Source organism: Rhododendron vialii, chromosome 7a (genome assembly GCF_030253575.1).
Source record: "Rhododendron vialii isolate Sample 1 chromosome 7a, ASM3025357v1".
NCBI classification, from domain to species: domain Eukaryota; kingdom Viridiplantae; phylum Streptophyta; class Magnoliopsida; order Ericales; family Ericaceae; genus Rhododendron; species Rhododendron vialii.
The window spans coordinates 35,386,794-35,398,259 of NC_080563.1; the positions used below are offsets into that span (position 1 = coordinate 35,386,794).

The window sequence follows — 11,466 nt, forward strand, 5'->3', positions numbered from 1 at the left end:
ATGAAGCCCTTCCCGGTCATTTTTTTTGCTGATTTCTCGCGGGGACCCTTAAAATCACGTTCTGATCACTTTGAGCGGCTCGGATCATCGAAATTCAATCGGGAAGGAAAGTCCCGCATTTTAAAAAAATAAGGGATCCCTCACCGGAACCTGACTGTATATATATATATATATATATATATATATATATATATATCAAATTAAACCTCAAGAACATAGAGAATGCTTTTATACATAATAATAATAATATAATAATACTACATGGCTACATGCTGGATCCAAATGAAGCAGACACTTCCAAAACTTCCCCATCGCCAAAACAAAGGATAACTTAGACCCACCACAAAACCCCCTTCCCAAAAAAGATACTTTATAGACATTACATATGTACAATCATGGATGATATGTACTTCTACACGGTGGCGGCGACGGTCTCACCGGCGACGGCGGACACCACTTCTGATCCGGCGGCCGCCGGCGCTTCTTTCTTTGATGTCAACGAACGCCTCTCTTTCCTCTCCTCCTCGTTCATCTGTTGTTGTCTGCACTCTAGGCTGCAAAATGCACTTTCGCCTCTGAAAGAGAAAAGAAAAGAGTGTAAGTGAGAAAATTAAATACACAATTTAACCGGCACAAAAATTCCATTTTGGCCTGTGGTTATGTTTTCATGGGTTTTATTTGTTAATCAATTGATGATTTGTTTACATTTATCATTAAACTGCTGTCGACTTTTTCTGAATTTCCTTCAAAGCAGATATACAAGAGGAAAATGCTTTAAGAATTGTCGAATTAGATCCCGTACTGTTAAGATTTTATTTTTTAAGTACTTGTTTTTCATTTTACGAGACATGTCATTTTCTCTCATAATATATCATTTTTAATCACCTTTACGAGACAAGTCATCCTCTTATTTCGAGAGAGGTCACACTTTTGGGAGGTTATTACCACTACTCCAATAAAAATCACCTAGTGTTACTTAAATTTGATTACAGATTTGGGTACTTAAGTACAAATTTAGGTAAAGACCGGAGCTTTTGCTAAAAGATTTACTCAAATTTTGAGTAAAAGCTTCATTTGACGAACAAATGTAAATTGAAGCATAAAGTTGGATAAATAACTCATTAATGACATAGTTATGGAGGTTGAAGAATAAAGTTGGTAAATATTTAAATCTCTCTTTATTTGAGTAAAACTCAACGTGATTTGAGTCAAACTATATGATATGGGCTTGAGTTGAAGTTGAGTTTTATCCAAAAAAAAAATTTAACAGCAAAAAAGAATTTAATTATGAGTATTATCCAAATCCTAATTATGAGTAAAAAGGAAAAGAAAAGAAAAGCAAAGCAAGGACTGGAGATGCTTTTATAATAACGCCCTGTTTGTTTTGGCAATAATTTTCTGCCTCCTCTGAATTCTTGTCATATTTACATCCAAAATTTTGAATTGGTCATTCGTCTCGACTAAAAAAGATTATCTCTAAAAGATACAAAAAAAACTACGACCAAAATGAAAAAAAAAAAATAGTAAAAACAGAAAAAAATAATAAAAAAACAACTGCCTTTTTTATCTTCACTGTCGTCTAACCAACTTTTTTCAATTCTGGACCATACTTGCACACTATTCTGATTCCTCACGTCAAGAAAATTGATTAATCCTAAAACAACGAAGTAAAACAAAACAAAGAATTACGAAAAGTAAACAACACCGAAATCAAAACGAGAGCAAAAATTCAAGAAGAACAAGCCTAAGACGTTCAAGACTTTAGTGATGAATAAATCAAACCCGGAAAAGAACCCAATTCAGAGAGAGAGAGAGAGAGAGAAATATACTTGTAAATATAGATGTCACGGCCGGGTACCAAACGGCGGTTACAGAGGAAGCAAGATTTCAAGAACTGAGCGGTCTCGACGAAGTCGCAGGAATTATGACGGTGGACGCGCGGAGAGACGCCGGCGGCGGCGAAAAAGCGGTGGTTTAATCCGGCGCCGCCGCCGGTGTTGAAAGGATCGGACGGCTGCTGACTTGGGTCCTGCTCCATGGCCAGATCTAAGGTGAACTCCGTCATGCTAGTAGTCCTCTTTACCGGTGGACGTGTTCTCTTACCCAACATCATACTTATTTTACACTCTCTCCTCGATCTTTCTACAAATAGTAGATACAGCTACTGACAATATCTATATAGAGAGAGAAAAGAAATGTTGATTTCAGAGAGAGAGGAGACTAGTAGGAGTGAAGAGGGAGATTGGGGGAAGATAAAAGGCAGAGCCGGGAAGCAAGGAGAGAATCTCGGCCATTGATTTTTCAGCCATTTGCAATAATCACTCGTTTATTGGAGTGATGTCCACGTTGGTTTTTTTTTTTTTTCCCTTTTGGTAATACCGGGTGTCTTAGATTAGTTTGCGTGTACCTCAAACTCTTTTTTAAAGTCTCTTTTACAGTCGTTTCACATGCTTACGTGTAGAATACGGTGTATTAAACTATAAATAATAAAGTTGTCACTTTCTCTAATATCATTTTTGAATGAGTTAGCAGTTAAATCTAATAAAATGGTTCGAAAAGTTACTGACAAAAAGAATCAAATATTTTTTTTTGTTAATCTACCAGAAGAATCGAACTTTGCCCTTCTATTTTATGAACTGGGGCCTTCTATTTTGTTAAAGTGACTTTTTGTATAACAATCACGTTGGGTGAAGGGAGTATTTTTATTTGGTCTCCATCCGGGTGATATGGGGAATATGAGTGCATCTTTGTGTCAAATTTTAATGTAAAGAATAAAATTTGGTATCAAAACTAAGAGAGGTTGTTTGGTAACGATTTCGAGTGAAGTTTTTCAGATAATAAGTGGAAAAAAACAGGCGTGACTAATAAGTAGAGAATATGTTGTGAGAGATGGGTGGTTCTGGAAACTCCAAAAGTGAATAAAGACAAAAGGCTTCTGCGTCAATTTCTTGTCGAATTGCAAAACTTGCCACATGAACTTCACAGTCGGAGAAATGTGGTCTCGTAGAAAGAAATATACGTATATTCGAACAACATTACATTGATGGAGTAAACACTAAATTTTTTTGATAAAAGACACTATTATGGGTCAAAAATGGCATTGCGGTAATGTCATTTTGGCACCAACAGATGGCCTCGCTCTGAGCTATTTACAATAAGAAGTAATATTTGAGCTTGCTTCCTCACATACACACGCGCATGCGGTTAGCAGATAGTACCCAGCTCGGGGGACCAGAAAAGTTCTTCCATTTACCTCCTTCGTCGGCCCTTGCCGAAGAAGGGCCTCCTCTGGAGAATGTGTAAGTTAGAAGTGGGGCGGCGCTTCCTCACATACACACTCGCGTGCGGGTAGTAGGTAGTACCCGGTTCGAGGAACCAGAAAAGTTCTTTCGTTTACCCCCTTCGTCGGCCCTTGCCGAAGAAGGGCCTCCTTTGGAGAATGTGTAAGTTAGAAGTGGGGCGGCTTCTTCATTGTGGGTACACAGGACCGACTCTACGGACCTGATGAAAGGTTGCACAACAGTAGTAGAAGCGTTCAGACCGGAGTTTTTTGTAGTGCCAACAGGCTTTGAAACTTCCTAGGTACTTTTTCAAGTCTGATGGATTTGCTCGGACTTTAAATGAGACCTCCGTTGGTGGACTATATGATTGGTCCGTAAAGATTTGTCAAGGAATACATAAGTTGGCTCTCAAACCCTGGGCTGATTGACAAAAAATAAAAAACCCTGAGTTTAAAAAAAAATGCAGAAAGTAGAGTTTAGATTCTAGCAGCAATTGATAAATTTATTTTTATCATAGTTCTAAAATTAGGACAGAGTTGTACCCCCCAAAAAAATAAATTTGTAGTGTTTCTTGCAAAGCATTATAAAATAAGGTTTCAAAATACTTGGAGTATAAAATCTTATCCGAAAAGTAGATTAAACTTATTACTTTCTCTTAATAATAAGTCAAATCTTAGATCATTTCTGAGCTTAAAAATCCCACAATCCATTGGTAAAGACTTTTTTGACGAATACGAACATTTTGTGAAAGTTGAAAATCTAAAAAATATACTCGTAGAATTGTTCGAAAACACGCAAACAGATGCGGATTCCTTTTCAATGGGGAAAAGGGTTTTTTTTTTTTTTTAACCTTGTTTTACCCGATGCTGTTCTAGACTTTCTTCCTCGTTCGTAGGTCAGAGCCGGTCCTGACTTTTCAAAGGCCTAAAACGAAAATTAAAAATGAGAAATTTTTGTTGGACTATTATAAGTGGTAAAAGAAAGTAGGATTGGAGGCCTAAAGCGGCCGCAACACAAGCTTTAGTTTAGGACCGGCTCTATCTCCAATCAATAACACAAAAAATATATACTTTGTTTTTGCTTGAAGCCTATCTTATTTCTTTCTTTCTTTCTTTTATTGTTGTGTAATTTTTCTAATTTTTTGCGAGAAAATAGAGCAAATTCTTAGAGCTAGTTGTACCCGCAGACCCATTGATGCACAGGACAACGGGAGAAAAGTTGTCATTGATGTTTCTTTAGTACGTCCCTATAATGATGTAGAGTAAGGATTCATGTGTTCCTCGCGAGGTAATTGTCATTCAAAATTTTTTTTATAGTATTAACATTAACATTAGTTAAATTGTTTACTTTTTGGTTGAATTCGATAGATATGAAGATAGCGAACTGAAAGCTAGAATATGATAGATATATATATAGTGTATTTAGTTTGTTAGAAATTTTATACTCCGTATTATTTTGTTGTTGGATCATGAATATTTAGTGTCTTTGAATCTATGGTGTATAGTTTGTTGTTTTTTGTGTGTGGATATTTTGTTGTTGGACCAGTACGTGCCTTTAACTCCATTGCAAATGAATATATTGACCACCATTTTGGTGAAAAATCGAACCGAACTAATAATTGTGATTTTGGTTATAGTTTAGATAAGATGAAAACCGCCGATTTTGGTATAGGTTTATGTTCCGTTTTTTTTGAACAATAACAAAAATACTAGAAAAATAATAAACAAAGAAAAAAAATTTAAAGTCAGCCCTGAGGAAATCATAATTACTTGCTCAATTTGTTTACTTGTTTAGTAGTAGTGAAAATGTAGAGTGAAAATATGATTAAAAATCATATTTTTAGGCTGGGGTTCTGCCGATGATTTGTGTCTCCTGTTGAGTTTGCTAGTTGTTCTCTTGGTGGCTTGGTGCGGATGTTTGAGGCTAGTGTTTGTGTGCTGCTTTTGGAGCTGCTGTTGTTTGTTCCTGCTTCTTAGGTGCTCTTCCAGTGTCTTCTGCAGGGGCTAGTTTTGGTTGTTTTTTCTTGAATTTGGTTTTATTTCTCAGTTGTCTTCTTACTTGTTGGTGGAGGTGTTCTCTTTTCCTAGTTTCCTTTTTGGGGGTTGGTGTGTCAGTGTTGTTTTCATTCTAGGTGTCGGCGTGTCAGGGTTGTTTCTTTTTTTTTGTTGGCTTCTTGCCAAAGTATCTTTTGGATCTCGGATAGCTCTTGCTTGCGCTTGTTCCCTTTAATCTTTGTTTCCTTTCAGAGATTAATAAAATTTCTTTTGCCAAGAAAAAAAAGATATGATTAAAAATAGCATAATCCTCAAAATATCCTACAATCATTGTACTCCACTATTGGGCCAATTTTGGTTCATCTTATGAAAATGGTACAATATTCAAGAGCGATGGTTGATTTTTTTTTGTTTATATATCAATAATTCATGAAAAATTAAGGCAAAATTGACAAAGGTAAAAAAGAAAAGTAAAGTAAAACTAGAAAATAATCCAGCAGGATTGTTATTCCAAAACAACCTTAAATGCTTCTAAAGATATTTCTCTTGACTTTTGACAACCTAAAGTTTTATCAATAGTGGTGGGTTTGGATGAAGTAGATTAGTAACATATTTTTTTGTCTTTATTTGAATTTTTTTTGCATTTATTTGTTTGGCGTCAAACTTTTGTGACTTATTGATTAGTTTTGACGAGAGGGATCAGAAAAGTAATAAAATTTTGATCGAAACTCATAATTTTTAGAATAAAGACAAAAATAAGTTAATAAGTTAACTTTTTTTACTTATTCTTATCTTTTTGAAAAAAATTATGAGTTTCGATCAAAATTTTTTACTTTTCCGATTCATCTCGCCGAGACGAATTAATAAGTCGCAAAAGTTTGACGCAAAACTAACAAATGCAAAAAAAATTTAAATAAAGACAAAAAAAAGTTACTATTCCTACTTTTGAAGCCAAATGAGGCTTTATTCCAATGTGATTATTCATGAAGCTGTGATTATTTATCCGTTCTAGAACACCTTTTTAAAAAATAAATACTTATTTCACATTTTTAAACTCAAAAATAATGTAAATAAAAAATAATTTTTCAATTTTTTTGCACCGTATTAAAGATCTCAATGAAAAATAAAATTCATATTGCATATTTTTAAATTACAGTAAATCTATCATTTTTTAGTTTGAAATTGTCTCTTTAATTTTAAATAAGTAATACTACCAGAGTTCGGGAACGGGGCCAATGTTACTGTTGAAAGGACTTTTGTACGTCATAAGAAGTGACCGAGCAGGTGGAACTCAGGAGGAAATAAATCATCTTTTATTTTATTTTGTTGTTTTGTTTTTCTAGAGACTTTGACTGCGACTTTTATAGCTGGAGCAATTAAAGTATATAAAATTTGAATACAAAAAAACAATATTCTAGTACCCCAAGCTTTATAAAACCCCAAATTTATGCTGTTTGTGACAAAATTGAAAATTAAATATTCAAAAATTTATATTAATTTTCAAGTTAAAAAATTGTGTGATAAGAAATTAACATCGGAGTTGAATTAAAAATATATTTCTATGCAGAGATAAGTGAATTTAGTTTTCTACTTTTAATTAGAATTTGGCTTGTCTGTAGTCTATTTCAGCTTCGGACTGCAGAGGTGCAGTCCAAGTGATCTCAACAGTTGGATCGCGTTTTTAACGGTCAAGATTAAAAAAAAAAAACTTTTCTCCGAAAAAGTTTATTAAAATCTGAACCATTGAATGAAAGTATGAACGGTTGCGATACAAATGCAGGGAGCCAAGGACTCTCTGCAATTGGACTGCAGAGAAGCCGTGTCCTTTAATTATTATCATTAATGCTAGTTATGTTTTTGTGGTTGTGCATGGTACGATGGCAACAGAAGGGGATGGTGGAGAGATAATGACCAAGGTCCTGAATATCGTATCAGTACGAATGAGTTACCGGATACCGTTTCAATTTTATCGTTATTATTGTTATTTTTCTACATTAAAGAATTTAGTACAATATATATTTGTTAAAAAATAAGTTTAAAAGTAGTCCGGTATTGATCAATACTGCAAGAGAAAATAAATTTTAAAAGTAGTCTACTACTGTAACGCTCCAATATTTTAAACGACTATCGGCAGCATAAATTATTATTTTTCGAAAAAAATTTCTTTAGTCAACCAAATAAACACGGAAGTATTAACATAGGGATTTCTTTATTTCAACTCAAATTAAAAATACAAAACTTTTATTCAAATGTAAACATTGGTTTGACAAGCATTGAGCCGACTTCTCATGGAAGATACTGACTCAAAAAAAAAAAATTAATTTAACCTTAATAAAATCTGGCAATTTATTGAAATAACTTCAAAGCAACTCTAGTCTTGATACAGATTCCAAGCACACTCGGTCTCCGCCCCTAGTATTCTTCCTATGTCAAACTGCTCCACCATTGAATCCTGCATACTCTGGCAAATTGATCGTCGAAGCAACCGATTTACCAGAATACAAACATATCCGTGAGTGATAATTCACTCAGTAGAATAATCCTAACCCTACCAACCCCTTACTTTACAGCTAAGCAGTCTTATCACAATTCATATGGAAATAATAGAACGACCAGCATTAAATAAGTAAATATATTAGCAAGCCTTTAAATTACCTTCTTTTGAACACATTTCATAATTATACCTGCACCATAGTATCCATCGTCTTACGAACTTATACTTTAAATGTCCTGCTACCTTCAATATCACGAGGTATTAGTAGACTATCCACTCAATTCAGGTCCATCAGGCTGCCTTCAAGGTCCTGCTAGGCTACCCTCAATACCTGAGGTCCTGCCAGGCTACCCCTGAGGTCCTGCTTGGCCATCCTCACAATTCTAGGTCCATCAGGCTGCCCTCAAGGTCCTGCTAGGCTGCCCTCAATACCTGAGGTCCTGCCAGGCTACCCCTGAGGTCCTGCTTGGCCACCCTCACAATTCTAGGTCCATCAGGCTGCCCTCAAGGTCTTGCTAGGCTATCCTCAATACCTGAGGTCCTGCCAGGCTACCCCTAAGGTCCTGCTTGGCCACCCTAGCAACACCGGGTCTTTCAGGCTACCCTCAAGGTCCTACCAGGCTACCCCCGATCGATACGGGGTCCTGTCAGGCTACCCCCGAGGTCCTGCTAAGCCCACAACCTTCATCTGTTTTTCCTTTTCCTTTTTCATTAACAATTACAACGTCTACAAAATTCTCATTTGAAACCACTAAGCGAACCAAGTTCTGATCCAACAAATACAACAATCAAGAATCTATAATAACGTAATCAATAATCATGATATGTTTCTATGTGAAAGTAAGCATGGCAATTGATAGTGTGCAAGTAAATAATCCCTTAATATTTTATGACTAGGCCGATGCCCATACATTACTACTTGTGCAAGCAATTTTTATTAAACAAGTGACTTAACTTAACTTGGTAATGTTATTAACAAAACTAAACATGATTTCCTTGCATTATAATAACAAAATGACAAAACTTGTTATAGTTCGAAATTCTAGAGTAAGAAACACAGGAATTAAGGTTAATATGTTATTAATACATTTGGGCCAAAATCATAAACTTAGGAAACCCAGGGAGATAAGTGTAATATCAGCATCTTCTTTTCCAAAAAAAAAACTACACATGAACAGTAACCGTTCGAAACAAAAATAGGGGAATACCGTGAGATACCGTGCGACATCGGGGTTGATTTCTCCTACTCCGAAACGTTAAACAACAATACATAAACACTTATTATACTTAGGAGAAGGTAGGATATGGATTATAATACCTTTAATCTAGACAAAACGATTTGATGGAGTCCGGTGGATTTTCGTTTGACGGCAAAAGATCGGTATTCTAGCAGCAACTTTGGACTGGAGTAACTTGATCAAGCCTCTGCCGTTTTGGACGATTCTTGTTTCTAACGCGAAAATCTTGAAACGCTCTACAACTTTTGTGAAGAAGTCGAAGCCCGAAAACCATTCGAACTAGGAGAAAAGTGGGGGTTTTCATAAGTCATGTTTGCTGTCTGGAAACAGAAATCCGAAAATTTCACTGAACTTTGGACAGCGATAACTCTTTCAATTCTTGACCGTTTTGGGTGATTCTTGGGTCGAAATCGAAGCTCTCGACGCCCTCTACAACTTTCCTGAAGAAACCTAGGCCTAAAAACGACAAAAACTAGGAGGAAACAGGCTGTGAATAGAGGGACGTGATATGGACGAAAATCGAAAGGGTGTGATCCCTCTTTTCTTGTTTTTTTTTTGTTTTTGTAGAAGACTAGGAGTGTTGTATTGTGAGAGAGGAGAGATGTATTTATAGAGGAGAAGTATAGAGGTGGTGGAATGCAGGAGGGAAGTGGAGATTTAGTTCCAATAGGATTCTAGTTAGGGTTTAAGAAAGGAAAGGTAAGGGATGAATGTATATCTTTAAAGTATAATATATTTCGAACACGATTTTCTAAGTAATATCACAAAAAAAAAAAAAGTATTTTAATTAGTTAATCTAACTAATTATTGAATTAGTATTTAACATTTTAAATTTATATAAAAAAATAGGGCAAAAATCCGGATCGTTACAACTACTGTTTGGTATGACCAATATCGGTCAGTATTTGGGCAAAAACGGAATCAGAGATGTAGGTACTGGATTTGGCCAGTACTGTATGTACCGATGGGTACAGCCTTATGAGGTTTGAAACCCTTGATGGTGGGTGAACATGGTAGCGTTGTGCGAAGACGGTGGTGATGGCACCTAGCGGGGGTAATAAAGAGGTGGTGGTGGTGGTGACTGCATGTCGTGTTGCAGTGCTGAGATGGTGCTTATGGTGGTTGGCGTGGAGGCGGGGTGGAGAGGGTGATGACTAATTGACTGTATGTGGTGGTGAGGTAGAGAGAAGAAGGTAGTGATAGTGGAATTTGAGGTGCGTGTTGTTCCTTAGGGAATGGACGGTCGAGCAAAGATGGTCCGGATTGAATTTTAGCTGAATAACAATGGACAGTTGAAATGTAATCTGAGCCGTCCATTGCCGAGCATGGACGATCGAATTGGCCCAACACGCATGCTGTTCCTAAGAGGATGAGGCCTCTTTTTCTCTTGAATTTTAGTTCCGTGGTTTTTCGGTGTGGTTTTGTTTCTCTTGTTTTTCAGTTTTGTTCTATCGGTTTGTTGGTTTTTTTTTTAAGGTTGGGGTTTTTCTTTTGGTGTTAGATATTGTTTCTTTTGGTGTTAGTGGGTTTTCGGCTTCCGTTTTGGTTTGAAAGGTTATGGTTGGCATCTTGCTTTCGTGTGGTTTTGGTTCTCTGATGGCATATGCCGGTGTGCCAATTATCCTTTCAATCTTTGTATTTCTTTTCAAAGATTAATAATTTTTTTTTTCTATGTTAAAAAAAAAGGGAGGACAACAAGCACCCCCAATTCGTGACAGTGGCGGACGATAGTGTACATGATAGTTCTTCTTAAGTCAAACAAAGAAATATTAAAAGTTAAAGTTAGTCCGAGTTAACTCAAAAAATACTGGTAACTTATTTTTTAAATGCAGTCTAAAATTTGTCAATTAGTGTACTCTGAAAATTTGTATTTTGAGAAATTTTAATACCAACTCTCGTAAAATATTCATTTCCGCCACAATAAAAATCTTGCAACGGTCGCTATCTGGAAAAATACTATTTATTATCTCTCTCAGACGTTAGTGAGAGTCATATTCTTGTGTCCTTTCCTCACATACATTACGCTGTGATCTTATAATGCAAATTCTTGAAAAGTGGAAGTTAATTTGAAGACATATTTTGTGACAGCAGCAATTCCACTGCGACTCAAAAGTTGGAAATGGAGTAGGAGGAGTCATTTGCCCAGGAAAAAAATGGGCGCAGATCGAGTCCAGTTTCCTATTGTCCGGTTCAGTTTGGGGCCTTTTTTGGACCCTTTCCGGACTCAAAACAATGATCAGAACGATTCACTTTTTAGAGCTCGCTGCGAACATTTAACACGTTGAAAATCATGTCAATCCGATATCATTTTATATGATTTCGAAATACATTATGCTTTGTATAATTGTGTGACACGGGTTGTAATATAGTGTTGCAAAATTATACGAAGTAAAATGTAATTCGAAATCATATCAAATGGTATTGGATTAATGTGATTTTCGACGTGATTAATGTTCTTG

The 11,466-nt window shown here is 35.9% G+C and overlaps 1 protein-coding gene across 1 annotated transcript; it reads right to left on the reverse strand.

The window, feature by feature from the left end:
• Window positions 1-216: 216 nt before the first annotated feature.
• On the reverse strand, window positions 217-2,295 carry LOC131333963 (FCS-Like Zinc finger 5-like). Its single transcript, XM_058368813.1, has 2 exons — window positions 1,830-2,295; window positions 217-575 (listed from the first exon to the last, which is right to left on the reverse strand). Exons 1-2 carry the CDS (start codon window positions 2,111-2,113, stop codon window positions 413-415), a joined length of 447 nt encoding a protein of 148 aa, XP_058224796.1. The 5' UTR covers window positions 2,114-2,295; the 3' UTR covers window positions 217-412.
• Between the last annotated feature and the right edge of the window lie 9,171 nt (window positions 2,296-11,466).

Excerpts from the sequence above, each read along its gene's own strand:
- LOC131333963 (XM_058368813.1), bottom strand. The coding sequence starts at position 2,113 with ATGATGTTGGGTAAGAGAACACGTCCACCGGTAAAGAGGACTACTAGC. Across the intron at positions 576-1,829 it reads CGTGACATCTATATTTACAA|AGGCGAAAGTGCATTTTGCA; the intron begins GTATATTTCTCT and ends TTTCTCTTTCAG.